This window comes from Coloeus monedula (assembly GCF_965178545.1).
Source record: "Coloeus monedula genome assembly, chromosome: 4".
NCBI lineage: Eukaryota > Metazoa > Chordata > Aves > Passeriformes > Corvidae > Coloeus > Coloeus monedula.
In genome coordinates, this window is record NC_138784.1 from 64,727,455 (window position 1) to 64,746,365 (window position 18,911).

At 39.5% G+C, this 18,911-nt stretch overlaps 1 protein-coding gene across 2 annotated transcripts in view; it reads right to left on the reverse strand.

Moving 5' to 3' along the window:
- The window catches only part of MAGI2 (membrane associated guanylate kinase, WW and PDZ domain containing 2), a gene marked incomplete at both ends in the record, with an annotated part of 715,368 nt that overhangs the window by 12,211 nt on the left and 684,246 nt on the right, over positions 1 to 18,911 (reverse strand). For both annotated transcript variants that reach the window (XM_082279816.1, XM_082279815.1), the window contains one exon: positions 9,308 to 9,446. In XM_082279816.1, the coding sequence (XP_082135942.1) occupies positions 9,308 to 9,446 (139 nt within the window). The remainder of the gene's footprint in view (positions 1 to 9,307; positions 9,447 to 18,911) is intronic.

The window sequence follows — 18,911 nt, forward strand, 5'->3', positions numbered from 1 at the left end:
TTTCCTTCCTGGAAGCTCAAAGTCACTGCCAAAAAACTGAAAGTGTCATCCCATGTGCCACTCTTTCTTTCAATACTGATTTCTTCCATTTCTATATCAAGCGATGAAAGGTCTACGTATCTTCTAAAATAGAAATTTGCTGTAAGACAGAAATAACTATATGCACCCACACATACATATACACCCACTGTTATTTAATAGAAGGATGTTCTACTTTTCTGCCAGCTGCTACATATTTATTAAATACTAAAGACATGTTTGTAAAGCAGGTTTTAATATTCAATTTTGCCCTTGAATAGTTTTTACCCATAGCAATAAAATATTCTAGAACCTTTGGGAGCCCATATTCAAATTGCCTGATGGTTTTAGACCAGTTTTATTAACCAGTATATTGGTTCATTTAGTTAGTACTTTTTTTTTTTTTTTTTACACACCACGGGTTCCTGAAATTAAGTTGGTATTGCTAGAAATAAGAAGGTGGTATTGGAAATGCAGCAGGAATATGAATGAATGTTTGCAGTTCCACCAAGGTGGTCACAGGCAGAAAGGGCACTTTTCCAAAATGACTATTGATTTTTGCACTCACATCAGGTGAATGATATATGGGGTAGTTCAAGTTTCAAATAACACCCAACCTCAGCTCTGGAGACTTATAAAATGAGCATTAAAAATAGGATGAATTGGATTATTTGATCAGTACTCTGAACAGATAAGAGTATCTGCCTTCAAAGTATAGGCCAAGATGATATAGCCATTTATTAGACAAATGCAAAAGCTTCACACATTCTAATAGAACTAGAAAAATCAGTTTGTAGCAGACTGCAAATGGAGCTTTCTGAAGGATATAACTATATTCAAACAATAAACCCACAGTATAAGCTCCCAATTTTTAATATATTTTTGCAAATATAAATGCAGTGGTCACTAGTAAGGGCTACCAAACCTATGATGCAAGGAAGCACAGGCATGTATCTCTTGGTCTGGATGCACCTTCCAAACTACCTGCCTCTCTCTTGTGCTACATCCAAGTTCAAGTAAGCCTGCTGATCATCTTGCAGAAGTGATTATTTATACAAAAAGGAACAATTCCTTTGGGTGAAATGTGGTCTTATAACAGACTGCACTGTGATGTTATGGTAGGGCCTCTCCTAAGGCATACTGGAATGGTTCTGCATCAGGAAATTTGACTCCTTCCTCAGTGCTCTAATGAGTGGTATAACAGTCACATTTTTGGTTGGGATAAGCCCCATCAAAATGGGCTCTTTAGGAAAATCCCCTCCGAACTCTTTCATTAAAAACACCTGAAATGGAAACATTTAATAAAAATTTGACATGACATTGCTTTTTCATCAAGCAAGTATCTCAGTTTTGGTGTTGACTGGAACTAAAATGCTTTTGATTTTCTGGATACATTATACTGAGAAAAAAAATTCTGTTTCAACACTTCCTGCCAAATAAATGAGAACCATTCACAGCTGGATGACTCTGCAAAACTAACTTTAGCTATATTTATATAGTATTTACATTTCTACTTATTTCAGGAAAAAGACTTATTTCCTGTGTATGTTTTTCTAGAGGAAGAAAAATAAAGATGATGCCCAGAAAGTTGTTGTGGTTATAAATATGTAGAACTTCTGCTGGAATTGCAGTTCATGGAGCTGGGACTCCTGGGACAACTGGGACTTGTAAAATGGCCCTAATTCCAGCCTGGATTTTAACCTCTCTGAGCTATGTTTAGTGAAGAACAAAACAGAGGTAAGGTGAGAATACAAGGAATGGTGGAATTAACATTTCTATATGATGCAGGAACTTCGTGGCTGGGAGGTCTCTGATGGTGACATACACACTTGAACTACATGGGAACAATTCCAAATAGCCTCTAGATATGTCCAGCTTTGCAGCAGCAAAGCATATGGATGCGTCTGTGTTCAAAAAAAAAATCTTATTTCTAGACACAGATCGGAAATGAGCTCTAACTGGAAACACATTGGTTACATTACCTGGATTTGCATGCACAAGACTGATAAGGCCAGTTTAGTGCCTGGGTGCTGGGGGCAGGAATTCTCTGAGCATCACACTGGACGAGCTGCTTGAAGCTCAAATGCTGGAAGAACACTCTGGGTGTAACTCCCTTTCTATTTCCAATCTGTCTACTTCAATGTGTGAGACTGTATAACTGTAGTAAATGTACTACATTGTGCAAAGTCAGCAGCAGACAGAGCTGAACGCATCTGGACACTGCTGTGTTTTCTGTGATGACAGCAATCAATAGGAAAATAGAAAAAATGAGTCTTTCTTTTCCTTTGCTTTCCAGGTATCATATCTGGGCCCTGACTCTGTATTACAAATTAGATGTATCTGAACAACCTGTGCAGTTGGATCTGATTCTATGAAGAAAATAGCCTGAAATCAAGAGCAAAGTGCTTTGCTTAAATTCAGCATAACCACAGGGTTTGATAAATGAGTACTGCCTTACAGCACATTTCAAAATGTGTTCAATTTTACATCTGTTATTTCTTCAAGGGGCTGCATATAAATATTGTTTGAGAACAGCACCTAACTTCCACCTTCATATTGCTAATATTTTTGCAAGCCAGGTGCCACAAAGAAGAGGAAAATTATGGCTTGAATGCAAAAGTTTAAGATCTTCTACCTGAAAAGTCATATTCAGAAGATAAATTTTTGTCATGAGAAAAAGTGAATATATAGTAGACCAATGCACTAGCAGCAGTGTAACATGCAAAACTCATTATTTATGATATTAAAAGACATTTGTAGAATGCATAGCTGCTTTGATGTCTTAGATAATCAGTTATGAAAGAAAAGTCGAATACTGTAGAAACAAGTGAGCTAGCATGTAAGAAAAAGTTGAAAAATACTCTATTAACAGTTGTGAGAAACAAAATGTATTAGAAAGATAATATACATGCAGAGTTTACAAACCGTGTCTTTAGGGTGGCCCAATAAGTAGAAATATGGGGACCCATGCTTGTCACTTTTCATGCACATGGAGAGACTGGAAGGTACCATTCCTAAAGGAAGGGGAGGAACAGCCTAGGACCAATCATTAGAATTAACAGAACCAGTGACATACAGACATTTTACTATTGTTAGAGCAGAGAATTCTTAGTAAGTTTAGAACAACTGAGTAAAAAGCTTATATGTAACAGGAAAGAAGTATTTCTGTAAAGCTAAGACAAATAAGCATGCTGTAAGTCTAAATATTAGTGGATTATTGAAAATACAGTACATATATATTCAGGATATAGATTCACCTGGTCTATGGATATGGAGTACATCTTGAGGTGCTTCCTGAAGGAGTCATAACAAAGCAAAAGCAAAGGGCTTAATGCATTTAAGAACTGTGCCAATTTCCTTGTATGAAAAATCCTTGTATTGGTATCAACTCTGACATTTTTGGTTTTTTTTTTTCTGGGGTAGTGCTGAAGCAGGAGATGAGAGTTTCTTCAAGGCCCCTTAGAAATGACTTACTGCTAAATAACTTGTAGCTTTTATCTCTTAACCATCAATTTGTATATACTGAAACTTTACTCTTCCTTCCTTAAACAGCCCAAACTGAATCTAAACTCTAGTTCTGTAAAACCACCTGAGTGTAATGAACCCATCGTGTGAGCTGTGTATGCAATTTAGCATTGTGCAAAGAAACAGAGATTCCAAAAATACACACTGCAACCCCAGGACATGTCTTTTAATACAGCAAAACAAAGCAGGGGAGGACAGGGAAAGGGACCATCATTGTATAGATCCATAAAGCACCAACCATCACCACACGACGCAGATTTCTTGTCCTCCAAACCTCAATGATTCCAGTTCCCACAGCTCTGTGTATCTGCTAGTATCACAGTGTGACCTAGAATGCTCAGGGCCAGATCCAGATATCCAAGATAGGGCAACGGAAAAGTTTTCCAAAAATCTCTCTGGGCTGGAGTCTCTAAAACTTTTAACTTCCTTCAGGAGTTCTTAAGCAACTTAAAACTAAGCGAAACTTGACAGAAACCTGATATCAAACCTGACAGATGATTTTGTAGTCCTGAAAGCAGGAAGGGAAACAAATTTATTTCTTGTAGATGTTCCTCACAGGTGAAAATCAGTGTTTTTGCTCCCTCTGCACTACCAGACAGAAAGCAACCGGGGCAGGGGGTTATGCCTTGCTGGAGGGATGGAGTCCACCTCATGCCTCAGCCTTCCTTTACAGCCACCTTTACACCCTGTTACCTCTTCCTTCCTCAGCCTCCTTTACACCCCATTGGTGGTCATTTGATTATATGACTCATTGCTTTCAGAAACTTCTAGGAACTTATATATTTTAATGTACTATGAGTAATAAAATCTCCAGTCAGGAAAGGCCAGGAGCAGTAAGTCGGAAGAAACAATCTGCCAGGACTGCTGGTGTGGGAACCTGTTAATCCATTGCTTTTCCTATTTCACATGTTCCCCCTGTTCCCTCCCTGGCTTTGGCCACTCCCTCGGTTTCTCCCTATTTGTTCTGTACCCAAACCCCGCCCAGGGACCGCCCCTGGGCCCCTGACAAAACCACCCCGCACCCGGACCACGCTGTCTCTCTACCTCTGAGCATTGCTGGGACAAGATGTGATTAAAGCCATCTCACACCCTCATGAGAGACCCTTCTCTGCCTCCTTTACCCCACTGCGTTGTGACGCTGCTGCTGCCGGAGCCAGATCGCGGGGCTGTCCCAAATGGACTCCGGGATGCGACTGATGGCACGGCCCTGGGAAACCCTCACTGAGCTCTCAAGGAGCAGCAGCCTGCTGGGCAGAGTGCAGTGGTTACAACATGCTGGGACTGAGAGTGAAACATCACAGGCTTTCCTAGGGAACTTCCTCCGAAGATATTTAGAGAAAACAGTAGCTATTCCCACAGAAAACTAGTTTTCTGGGGCTGATCAATCAGAGGTAACTTGCTTCTTGCAGAACTCACAGCTGGATAGAGAGACTGATCTGTTAGTTTTACTTCCTCATTAATTTTATCATTTTGAGATTTTGTGAACAGTTTTCCCACATTTTGCCTTTAAGGATGACACTTCATCCCAGTGTTTGGCTATGCAAAGTACATGTCCTTCTCATGGTGTTTATGTAGCTATGGCTAAGGCCTGAAATACATGAGCATCTGTAATGAGGCTCCCACAGTGTGAACAGACAGATTTTTTTCAGAACTGCTGCACACCCAGTAGCTCCTGCTGAAGTCAGTAACCACTGAGGTAGGTGCATACACAGGAAATTAGGCAGCCACTGCAGGGAAAGTCTTGATCTGTCACTATTCAAATAGTTTTTAATGCTGGGGTGAGAAGTGCTCAGTTCTACAGTGATGATTCTGAGTTTTGTGTCCTGTGACATGTAGGAAACCTCACACTCTCTCCAGCCAGACTTCCCAGTCATTAAGTGCATTTTGGGATCAGGATTCCCAGCAGTACTTCTAGTCTTTCTTGCACATTAATATGATTTCTTACTATGACTCGGTTCTCTGGAGAACACAGCTGGCAGATTATTTCCTATGAAACATGATGCTGATGTTCTTCGGCTTTGGACAAGCTGTGATAATTTACCTCCAGTAGAAGCACAGTTCCTCTGGCTGTCCTTATCCTCAGCAAACGTTCTGAGATGCTGGCTGATAAAACACCTGTTTTCTAAGCTTCCTTTGTTGCACCCTGCTGTGAAATCAGCTATAGTTTTGGAGCGTTAGTCATACCCGAGCTCCTTTGCTTACATTCTGATGGTACTGTGCCTGCTACAAGGGGATTTCTGCCTCTTAAGTACTCTGGGATCTTTCGCATTTGTTTTCAACCAAAACCAGCAGCTGGAATGGACGTAAATGATGCATTTGCAGCACACCTTATTTCTTATCCTAGGTTTGAGTAGTGCTTCAGCTCAGCCAGAATTTTCCAAGTTCGGAAATGCACAGATTTCCAGGCAGTATAAACTGACATAACTCATTCAGGAGATTTACACCCTCGCAGGAGCTTGTTTTTTGTTTCTTCCCTGAGTGCTTTCTTCTTTTCAATACACACTCTTTTCTTTCACAAATCACTTTCTTATCATTGATGAATTTTCCTCAACACTGCTGTTACTGATGTCAATCACATCATCATTCAAACACTGATATTTCTTGCACTTAAGTACATACCACCATATTTTGTACTAACAGAAACACTGCACTGGGGTTTAAAACTCAAGGAAAATCAAGAAGCTGAAGACTGAAGACAATAATGTGATGGTCTTGGCTGGCTGGTTTAGGTAGCTCTAGGTAATTAGTGCTGTGAATCTGAATGTTGCTGCTGTTGGAAAGGTCTTTAATCACAGCATTACTAAAACTGATTTGGGAAGTCCCTGACCATTTCACCTATCAGGGACTGAGAGAATATCCAGGAGAGGACCCTGGTACACTTGTGCTGTTTTCATATTTCTCCCTAGGCCTCTGCTGCACACCACCACTGCAGTCCCAATACCAGCTCTGTCCTCCAGACTTGCATTTATATACACAACTAAGTCTTACTTCCCGCTGATGCTCTCCATAGCTGGACCCTCTATAAGAAATATTTATGACATGTACTTGCTAAAACAAAAAGCTGATTAATTCAGTAAAAAGAGCTCCAATTAGTCTTGTTACATCTCAACTGTAAAATTCTGGTTGAAGGAAGAGTGAGCTACTAAATATTGAGTAGTTTATCTGCTGTCCTCAGGACCACTTTGTCCTCAAGCTTACTGTCACAACCTTCTCTGCATTCAGTTTTACATTATTTTGAAAAGATGTTCTGGGGGTCTCTGACAGACATTCTTCGCAGCATGATGACTTAACCTTGAGATCTGGCCTGCTCGAGACGCGGTCTCCCATTTTAATTGGTTCTGTTTGTTAATTTCTGTTTTTAACTTCCTAGGCAGGCTGCTGTTGGAATTTACGTGTACCTTCTGTTTGTTCTTAGACTATTTCTTACACCTTTGGGAAATGACCTAGGGAGGACTTTAATTATCTCAGTTAATTTCAACAGGCATCTTCTTATTTTGCTTCCATTCTGCCTCCGGACTGGATAGAGCTCTAACACTTCTCCGCCTGCATAAAGCACAGATTAAGAACTGCAGATGTGCAGATGTTATCCTTTGCTGTCATGCTTTCTGCAGGTTGTGTGTACATTATGAAGTAACTCCTGAACACTTTTACTCCTTTTTCAGTGCAGTAGGAGAAAGGGATTTTCAAGCACAGCTACTTAGTTCTCCTCCTGTATGGAGCTGTAAGCTGGAGATGTAGCTTGGAAAATGGTCTGATGAAACAGCACTTCTTAGTAGCAACTTTTATTTCTCAGTAATCTGCATTTTTAAACAACTAATGCCAAGTATTCCAAATGCCTTTCCAAATGGTGAGCTTGGGTTTAAACAATGCCGTGAAGTCTCCTTGTTGCTTTCTGTTAACTAAAAGCTGTGTCTGGAATTCTAGTGGTCATCTTCTGTGGAAGGGAAGACTTGTGCACATTTTGGAAGATTTGTTTTCCTAAATCAATGATGATTACACTGAAGTTTTTAGGGGTTTTAGGTGGTTGTTTTTTTTTTTTTTTTTTTTTTTTTTTTTGTGTGTGTGTGGTTTCCCCCCCCCCCCCCCCCCCGGAATAAAGTACAGATTTATAAGATTATATAAATAATGGACATTTATTTTGGATTTAAATGCCATCTGGAGCTGGGATCTTAAGAAATTCAGATTTGGAATGGGTCTGAACTGCAACTGATTTTTTACTCATAGTAGCTTCCTGGACCTACCTTAGATTAAATTGTTTTTTGAGGAACCAGAGAACTGCTGGTATATAGTTCTGCTATTTGAGAAGGATTACTACCACTCTATCAGTCCTGGACGCTTGTTTGTTCTTTCATTAGAAATGATGCACCTCTCCCTATAAAACAGTTTTGAAGGTGACCTGAATTTCTGTTGGAGGTCTCTCTGAAAGGATTGCACACTAGTTAAAATTGGTATTAAATATCTTAGTACCATTTTGTCAGAACCCCTGAAAACCATTTTGGCTTTGTTTCTACTCACCAAAATTATAGATCACTAACTTTATTACCAGATGAGTGGACTATGGCCCATCTTTTCTGCCCTTATTCAGAAGCTCTTGAAAGCAGTAAAAAATGTAGCATACGCTGTCCTGAGTATTGGCTTAGCCATAGAATTAGCTCTAGTTTAGAGAAGAAAATAGTGCAATTACCATGTGTATTGACAGCTGGGAAAGAACTGACTTTCAGTGGAGCTGGCTTTAACAGAGGTAATGAATTTATGTTGGCAACAAAGGCTCACCTGAACCTACAGTTACGCCTAAGTATTTGAATTTTTATGTGACTCTAATTTCTGACTCTAAAGGGAAAGCATTCTGGAACTTCAAAAGTAACAGTAAAGAAATTTAATAGAGTTTTTGACCTCCTAGCATAAAGAAGTCAAGGACTTTTCATTAAAAAAATAGCCCTTTTCCTGAGAGATTTAAGGCCCAGAGGTGCACATCATAGACGTTATGTAAATATATGAAATTGTTGCACCATACTATAGAGTAAGCCCTGATTCCAGTTTTAAAAAAGAACACTTCATCTTTGAAATTACCTTTTGGATAATTTACTTTTACTTCTTGTCATTTCTATTATGAAATAAGGTTTCTATATTGCCTAAATGACTCACACGTTTTGAAATACTTAAAAAACTCCCAGAAGTCCCTCTGAAACAAAACATAAGAAGAATGAATCCTGTTTTCTCACCAAAATGAGCAAAATCTCATGTTTTAAATTCAGAACTGGGTTCTAATTGATCATCCATGTATTTTGTCAGAGAGAATACAATGGGTGAAGCTGTCAAAGAAAGGAGTACATTCTTGATAATGCTTTGAGGTTCAACCTGAGGCGCTCAATTGCATGGCAACAAGATCATCTGCTGTGACTCAAAATGTGCAGAGAAGTACCAATAAAGGAAGAAAAGGAGAGTTTATGGGCAAATCAGCAACTCCCAGCACACTCAAAGATGTCCCCTAAGAGGTTTGTAGTTCTTCCTCCAATGCACACCTTAAAAGCCACTGCCTATGTTGGGAGGTCAGCAGACTGCGATGTACACACACCTACGGGCTTGGCTAAGGAAACACTTAAGAGTAAGTCCACCTCTATTCAGGTAAGCACTTAAGCCAACAGTTAATGTGCTCCAGGAAATTACAATATATATATATTTGCAACTGCTACTTAATTCAAAAGCAATAGAATTAATTTATGTGGAGTCATGCACATACAAAAATGTAAAGATGAAAACCCACCATATTCTGGGACCTGGCCCGTTCCACGTTTCAACAACAGTCGCACTCTCCTGCCACCAGACTTGATTAGCTCTATTGCTCTGGCATGTGTCATGTCCCTTGTGCTTTCTCCATTGATTTCAATTATTTGATCTCCCACCTGTCAGGTAAGAAGAATATTGAGTCAGACAGAATTGCAGTAAAATGAGCGTTTCAGAAGGAGACATATTCAATGGATCACAGGTTACTTGAATGACAGACAGACACATCAAGGTAAATTTGTTCCTGTCTATCTCAGGAATATTGCTGGCAGATCAAATAACCTCCAAAGTGGATTCTGAATATGGTATATCAAATGCTGCTTGTCTTCTGCTGAAATCAGTGTAATGCCTTTGTAACTTGCCTCACATCTACGTGTAAGAGGCTTTGGTGAATTGCTTGATAAGGTGGAATCACTGGAACATTATCTGTGCTACTCTGTAACATGCAGTGCTGTGTGAGCCTAAGAAGAACTTTGTTGCACTTGCTGTTCTCATAGAGAAAAGAGAGGTTTAAAGTGCAAATATAAACTTCCATAATTTGAATTTCCGAATCTTGGCAGTAAAGTTTCACACCAAATTAAGAGTAGTTATGAAGCACGCTATTAAACAAAGAAAGGTTAGTGCTTTGACACAGGATAGGCAGGTTTGCTGGAGTTCAAAGAGTATGCTTTGAACTATTTAAGCACAGGAGCCTTTTGCTGGGAGTCAGCACAGCTTGTGGCTGAACTGTCTAGTTAGAGCAGCTGACTCCAGGATTCTGATTATGGATTCTGCCACTCATCTCCTGGCCAGATTTCCAGTCAGTGTTTTTCTGCTGTTATTTCTATAGCAGTAAAACGTGGCACTGATGTCTGCATCTCTCATCCACCTCAATTTCCCTGGCTTTGCCTCCAGCCTGCATGTTTTGGTTTTGGCTGGCTTTCCACGCTGGAAACCTTCTCCTTCAGTAGGGGAGCGGTTGCTTTCCACTGTGCCTTGTCAGCGCAGCAGAGAGCACATGTTGGGAGCAGCACTGTACAGCCTGTTGTGATACCCCTTGGTGAGAGCCTGAAACAAGCAACACAGAGAGGTGACATGTGAGCCTCGTGTCCATAGCACCACAGCCTTTGGAGTTGGTGTCTTGCAGAAGTCTCCCAGCCCCACTGGAAGGGTGACCCCAGTGAACCCAGAAGAAGGGATGCTCTCCTGGTCCTGGTAGAGGTGCAGGTCCAGGTGAAGGGCAGCCAAGAGTGGGGCATGAGGGCCCAGCTGAGTGGGTCAGCACGCTCATTTATCAGTGCCAGAGGAACACATCTGTTCAGCGGATCACATCTGCCTCAGTGTGCACCTATGCCTTCCTCACATTGTATTTTCACTACACTAAAACAACTAAAACATCCTAGAGAGGAGATTATACAGACTTAAAGGTGATGTGCACTTCCTTTTCCCCTTACAAGACTGTCGTAACAAAACCACCTCTTAGCTGGCCTTCGACATTGAAATGTCTTCTATTTTGTATGTTTTCTTTGCTACAATTGTACTTCTGTCAGCTAAAAGTGTAATCCTTCAGAGGTTTTACTTCTTTCCTGAGTCTGAAATACAGTATTTACCAAATAAATGTGCACAATATGAAATGTCAACACAACTCCTAGAATCAAAGAAATTGAAAAGGATGTCAAGTTATCTAGTCCTCACTTTTGCTCAGAGACACAAAGAATGCTAGTAGAAGTACTATGGAAGTGTTTCTCAATAGGAATTCATACTTTGTCAATAGCATCCTCCCAGGATCCTGTATGAAACCTCTGCTAGTACTTTGCGTAGCTAAAAAGCCATTGATACAAATAAAACCTATTAGCCTTGATATTACACGTTGTAAATGCTGCAGAATGAACAGTGGGGGAAAAAAAATTAGAATTATTTTGTGCAGGATTATTTTTGCAGCACAAATTTCTTCCTCAGCAGATTTTCTCTCTTTAAAAGAATGCATTTGGTTGTACCATGCAGTAAACAATTTAAAATATTTCTGATGACCTTCAGGCCAGACTGGCACACAAGCCAGGTGTTCTCTGGATCATGGTGAGATCTCCCCCAGAACTGGCCATACAGGGCTCTCTGCAACCCCCTGACTTTTGGAGAATGCAGTTGGTGCACACACTTAGAGCAAAAAGAGAAAATCTGTGTTACCACTCCTGTAACACACACAGAAGACAGATTTGTAGCAACCCCACAAGGATATTAGTCAGGCCAAACACAGTGAAAATTCAATGAGTTTGGGAAAACCTGTTTCTAAATGTCATGAAACAATTAAACCCCATAAAAATCCTGTAAAAGTAAAGTCAGATTTTCAGAAGGCTTGAGGACAGCTCTTTTTTTTTTGTGCTACATTGCCTGGGTAGACCATATTTTGGAGAAGGCATTTAAAATGTTCTTGTTAGCATGTTTTGAGAGAAGTGCCAGATTAGATCAAATGAAAGAGGTGTTTTTAACACTCCTTAATGAGTAGCTTTTAAAATGAATACTGAAAGCTGTGTAGAGAATGTACAGTCCTTCAAATAAAATTCTCTGCACTGCAGAGCAAAAAGACAGAAAGGTTTTAATACAGTTTAATATGTAAAAAGGTTAAGTTAATGTCACATTTTTCCCTTGCTGTTTGCCTTTCTTCTGTTTCAATTGGTCACTATGCAGGAACAATCTTGTATTAATGTAACCTTTTCTCTATTTCTATGAATTTGAAATTGTTTTTCTCTGTAGGCAGCATGTAGCTGATTTGATATTTCCTTTCAATATAAAATATTGTAGTTGATTTGATATTTCCTTTTCTTTTAAAATATTATGTGCAAATAACTTGGGAAAGCTGAAAAAAAAGGCCAGCACCTTGGTTATGTGACTGGAGGGGAGAGAAACGTTTGCAAAAATTAGGTGCTCTGAAATCTACATCAGAAAGGGTGAGACCAGTGGTATAATGAATAGTTGCAGGAGCAGTGGGTTAACTGTGTTCCTTGCTTTTGTGTCTTGTGGCTGACTGATGTACAGCTGAATTATACTGCCTTTGCAGCACAAGCCCAGCTCTGATTACATGAGAAAACAAGGAAGAGTTGTCAACACTCTTAACCTCGAGAAAAGCTTCAATTAGACTTTACACTCATATCTGAGAATTCATACAAAAGAGAAAAGGCTGAGGAGTGGTTCCCCACGTGTCAACAATGTACAATTCTTGGGGTTTTTTTTTGCAGTTAAACCTTGTTAACCTCCCCTTCCTCTTCCTTCATGTTGTAGATTTTCTTATGGCTGATATGGGAGGAAACCCTGCTGTATATTTTCTCTTTGTCCAGGCATTCATATGTGCTTTCTCCCTCAACTTTGCTATTGTGGAATAAATTTTTAGATTTGTGGAGCTATTTCTGTCTTTTCTAAATCCAGTGATTTTTAAAGAGGATCTTAGATATACCCACATATTGAAGATGCACCAAGATGAGGTCAGAGGTAACTGCAAGCATAAAATCAGTGTCTGGTACATGGGATCCTCATTTCTCTTTTTAGGATCAAAAGTTGACTCCTGCAGTTTATACAATACAGAATTGCTCTGTACTTCTCTTCTGGATCCTTCCATGCCTGTTTACAGTCTCCAAACTGGAGATCTTTTGAAGATGGGGGGTAGGCAGAACAGATCAAAATGGTAACATTCTTTCCACACTTACTAATAATGTTCCCAGAACAAATCCTTTGCCTTTTTTTAACACACCAGATTTGCAACTCATAGTCAGTTTGGATTCTCAGATACTCCCCAGCAGTTATCTCCTATTTTACATTATGCATCTGATTTCTCTGCCCTAAACTGAGCACAATGCACCTTGGTGAATTTTATCAGATTGACTGCTTTAGCATGAAATTTTTATTTTGAAATAGCCTGTTTCTCAAAGTCTTCTTAAACTCCCTATGAATAGTGACACACTGGCATCAGTAAATTTTGTTTTACTATTTATCAGTAGGTCTCCAATTATTAATGGAATATTGAACTGAGTTGGTTTCATCCCAGACCCCTCAGAACCACACTTGTAATTACTATTAAGGAGCAAACTGTTCAGAGCAGCCTTTGAGAGGAATTATTGTCAGTAACCACTTTAAAAGAGATTCCACCTAGAGCCTTTTTCCTCATCCTTTTTATGTGAATTTCATAGACGGTAGTGTTGAAAGGTGAAAAGAAGATTGTGCATTCTCCTCCCCCTTTTTCCTCTTAGAAATAAGAATGAATATCAGACATAAGAAAGGAAAATTAGACTGGTGTGACAAGATTTGCTTTCCACAATTCGTATGTCAGTGAACTTTCTCAACTTTTTGATAACTTGTCACAGATTATTTCTGAGTACAAAAGTTAAAGGAAATTTTCTTTATTTGACTTCAAAAATAGGGGATATGTTTTGCTTTCTCTAGTCTACTTCTTACTTTCTTGTACTCCATGAATTCTTGGACATAATTACTAATAGTCTATAAATTTATTTCCCTTAGTCATTGAGCATACATGAACATCAGCAAGTTCTGCAAACTTGAATCTAAGTATGCTTTAAGCAGTTCTCTCCTTATTCTGATTTATACTAATTTTTCTTTGTTTATGTTTTTTCTGAACATTTCAATGGAGACTGATAAAAAAAACCCCCACTGAATATTTCAGCCATCTCCACATTCTCATCAGGCAGTGGACCTCTTTTTTCCCAGTTCTTCATGTTTCTTTAAATATATTTATGTTACCTTTCCTTGTTCCTTTTTAAATTTCTTTGCAGACTGTTTGGATATAATTCTGTCACTTTTAATCTTCCCTCTTCATCTAGTGGGTCACCAACCACCAAGCTGGTGTTGCAGCATCAAGCTTTGAGTGTCTAAATATTTTAGTGGGTATAACCCTGTGGCATTATTTTCTTTTGTGGAAAGTCACACATTTCAATATCAGACAGCTATTTTTAATAGGCATTTCAGCAAGATGCCTTCTGTGAACATATGTAGCTTTTTAGATGAAACATCAGAATACTTTAAAAGATAAACTTCAGTGTAGCAATGTTATTGTTTTGCATGGAATTTAGGTCCTTGGTCATGTTACAACTTTTGATTTCACTTCTGTTAAGAAATTAACAGAAAAAACAATTCCCTAAATCTGGAGAGTGGGCCTTCCCTATGATAATACCTTCAGCTCCCATGCCATTCATGTGAAGTGTTTGCATGACACCCTGAAAGGACACATGCATGCTAAATACCATGATTTAAACCCTCAATCAGCAGGGAAAGCATTTGAGAGCACAGCCATTTAGATGTAATACTTCAACCTCACAAAGACACGGACTACATTCACATTCTTTAATAAATGTAAATAATAAACTTTAATTTGAAGGTGTCACAGCATGGGATCCATGCACAGAGCTGCGATGAGCCCTTGGCAAGGCTGGCGGCTGTTGGGTGGCCAGTCATGTGAACCAGATGGATGGACCCTTTCCCAGCCCCAACAGGGAAGCCCTGCAATTTGGGACACTCCCCAGACTGGCATGTTACTCTGGTGTAACATTCCTGGCAGTCTTCAGCAAAGACTACAAAGCAGGAGTGATCTACTGCTATGTCCTCCAGATGTTCTCAGCAGCTTATGCGTGTTGGCCTGGGAAGCTTGCCTGGCTGCTGCCTGAGCTGTATTTATTCTGAAGAAACATGCTCTTTGCAGCTATGAATCTGGAAATTTTATACGTGCTGATTTTGTGTTGTGTTTCTTTCTTCCTAAAGAATATGACCATTGCTGAATTTCCATGCTGCTTGGGATATATGCCTACCCAAACCCACTGGTTCTTCTCCTGACCCAATGCCACTTGGTAAGCAGAACGCTCCTCTATTATATTCTTACAATGGGCAAGCACAAAGTAAACACTGAATGCTTCACCCCCTTAATGTTTTGAAATTTGAATATTAATGATTTGAATGTAATTATGAACGTAGTTTGTGTGTATGGAAAATGTTTCTTTAAAAAAATCTGTTTCAGTTCAAGTTAATTCAAATGCTCCATCCATGTGTAAGAACAACTGAGCTATAAAATTGGGCAACATGTTTCTAGCTATAATGAGAAGATAATATTCCTAAGGAATGTTTAAGTGACATCACTATTGATAGGTTAATTAGAAAGAAAATTGTAAAGCTTCTCCAAATCATTAGAATAAAGTGCCTCTAGTACATGTGGGTTCATCTGCAGAGCCTTTGTTCTGGCCATATTTTATAGCAATTATTACTGGTCTTGTTAAAAAAAGCTGACCATACATGCAAACAGAGTTTCAGAAACAGGGTGAACCAGAAGGGAAACATGTACAGCTTTAATGTAGTAAAGAGACTTTTCCTTGCTTGAGTGTACTTTTAAACTACTGGTGTGAGCCTTGTGTATGTTTGCCTCCATTGGCGTGTAAGGAACAGTCTCTAAGCAGGTGTATGGTTCCCAGTTGCATGAAATTAAATTAATTGTGTATGCACATTTTCATTCTATGTTAAATCTAATGATAAAGGCAGCCTCAAATGATTTGTGTGGAGGGCATTTCTATCTGTCATTTTATGAGTGCATTTTATAATTAAGCCTCAGGAAAGAGACTAATCACACTTAATTATTTTTATATGGGCGTTCTATTTTTATAACTGAAACACTTTTTACATGTTATTTGTTGCTGTTGTTAGTGTCAATTGGTCCAAATAGCTGAAAAATTGTATGTACTTGGAGACCAAATGGCAATTCCAGAGTATCTATTTTGGTGAATTTCCAAGTACTGTCAAGCCCTAGTATCATTGCCTGGAGTTAGGCACAGGCTGGGTATCTGCTGTGCAAATTTCCTCACAGCAGAGAATCTGTACTGCCTGGAAATCCCAGGGGTAATATGTAGCCTGAGCAAAGCTGTGGGGTTTTGGTCATCTTGGACTCCCTCCAGTGCATTTTAGGTGTGTGCGCTCAGATGTCTCAGCAGGAGACAAGGTCTTTGTCTTTGGGGAAATTACAATTACATGTCCCATGCTGCTTTTGAACCAACTGCCCATAAAGGTTCAGAGTGAAAAAGTCTCTTTCTGTGGCCAGCCAGCTATTTAAGCAGCTGTGGCTTCTTACCCCTGGAAATGCCATGCCCTTTGTTCCCACAGAGACACAGTCTTGACTCCTGCCCAAAAGAAGGGGAAAAGAGTGGCCATGGGACACGGTGCAGAACAAGAATAGGCCTTCACACCACTCCTCAGCAGGAGCTCTAGCTTGTTTCTTTTCACTTTTTTACCCTTTCCTGAGAGAGAGAGAAAGAGTAGTGCTATTTGAGAAAGAGAGCTTGGAAAGAGGAAAATGTGCATGCCTGATTGTCTGTAGAGAATGGGGAGTGCAAGAGGGAAAAATGGAGTTTGCAGTTACGGGTCGTGCAGTTGTGACAAGACAGCAAAGTGGACTTCTGGTACTACAGTACACTTGATGCCTTTCACAACATTGCTGCAAAATAATCCATGTATATGTGAAATAAATCTGTCAAAGATAAAATGAAAAAGCATTTTCCTCCTGGATTTGATATATTATTACTTTTTTAAAACAGAGGTGGGATAACTCAGTGTGGCATAATGTAATATTAATAACATGTACTTCTATCCTTTACAATCAGGGATGGGAACCAATAGAGACTATGAAAAAGGAAGAAGAAAATTTTCTGGTGTCTTCTTGACCAGGCAGTTCCCATCAGGCAAAAGCAAATTCAAGTTCTGACAAGCTGCTTTTATAGATCCTACATAGAAACCTGGGCATGGAGATTGTGTCATCCAAAGTTGCATCCATGCAGCAAAAGAGAAAAGAACATAAACCCTGACAAGATAAAGATAAAACCACAAAATTTTTGAGGAGGAAAAATGCTGAAATGTCAGATCTGGGAAGGTATTTTCAAGCATACCAGAGGAACAGAGTCTGTCAGATCTCAAAAGATAATTTGGGCACAAGGTAGAAAAGACTGCAGAAAACAGATTAATTCTTTGCATCAATGTTCACTGAGGAGGAGGGCAGCAAAACTCCTGCAGAGGGTCTGCTCCCTGCAGGGTTGAGTGAGGAACTGACTCCAACAGCAGGGTCAGTGGCAAAGATTTTATAACAGACTGATGAAATGGATAGTGAGAAACCACCAGAAGTAGATTACTTTTATCCTCAGTTCTAAAGGAATTTGGATATTAAGCTGCTTCAACTAGTAGCTGTAGGATATAATCTACTGCTTAAATCAGTAAATTGCTGAATTTCAAAGGAATGGGAAGTGGCAAGTGTGACACCAGTCTTTAAGAATGGTCTTGGAAAGTAACCAAGCAAGTCTCATGTTCAATTGAGCAGATGGAAGGAAGCAATAAGGATGGTGAGGCTTAGCTGGCACATGGACAATGATGATATAGTGGGAAAGGGTCAGTGTGGCTATTGTAGAGGGAAGCCATTCCTCACATATCTATTGCAGGTCACTGGAGCTCTCAATGACTATATATATAAATGAGATCTGGTTAGTATACTGACATTTTCAGAAAGCTTTTAATAGTAAAGTCTTCAATAGAGGCTCTGGTGTGGGATGAAAAAGAATAGGGTCTTCTAGGCAGGAGATTAAATTCTAGGAAAAAAATGCTTTAAATAAGTGGTCAATTTTCACAATCAAAAGACTTTACCACAGTGATTATTCTGTTCAGCATACTTGTAAATGGTGTGGGGAAGAGGTGATAGGATTTGCAGACGACACATTACCATGCAGTATAATCAAATCTAAAGTTAAAAGCTCTAAAAAGAGATGGCACAATTCTGTGTGCTGAAGCAGCATTTGAAGTCCAGTGGTGCTGAGTGCTAAGCACCAAGTATAGTACATGTGGAAAACTGCCTACACCATCACTCTAAGTCAGCCATCACCCCTGAAGAGACAGATCCCACAGTTCTTGTGCTTAGCTCACTAAGCTGAAAATGTCAGCACAGCCAAAAAGCCAAACAGAATACCAACTGTTAGAGGCAGAGTGGAGAGCAAAGGAGAAGCCAGGCTGTGTCATTTAGGAACACCAATATCCTGAAAACTGTGGATTGTTCTGGTGCTTCCACATCCAAATGAATGTGATACATTAAGAAATGCTTTGGAAGAGGCCAATGAGGCTGGTCAGGGGTAAAGAACAGCTCCCTTTTGATGCAAGATGAAATAGACTGGTAAGGTTCCGTGGGAAAAAGATGGATATGATATAGGTCAGTAGAATAAAGAATGATATGGAGAATGATTAAGTAAGGTTATTATATTGTAACTACAAACAAAAAAAAGGGTTTTTTTTCAAACAATGCAAGCATTTAAACTTGGAATCCATTGGCATAGGGTAACTGGAATGTCAAAAGCATGAGTACATTCAAATAAATGGCTAAAAAATAGTCCTAATACTGAGTTCTAACGTAGAAAAATCTATAACTTCTGGCTGCCAGGGTGTTGGATGTTATACGCAGTGAAGAATCATTTCATTCTTGTCCTACATTCCTTTTCTAAGCATCTTTTACTTGTCCTTGGAGTGAGGATACTAGGCTGGTGGGCCATAGGAATGGGCCTCATATCTTTATCCTTTTACTGTCAGAGATGACC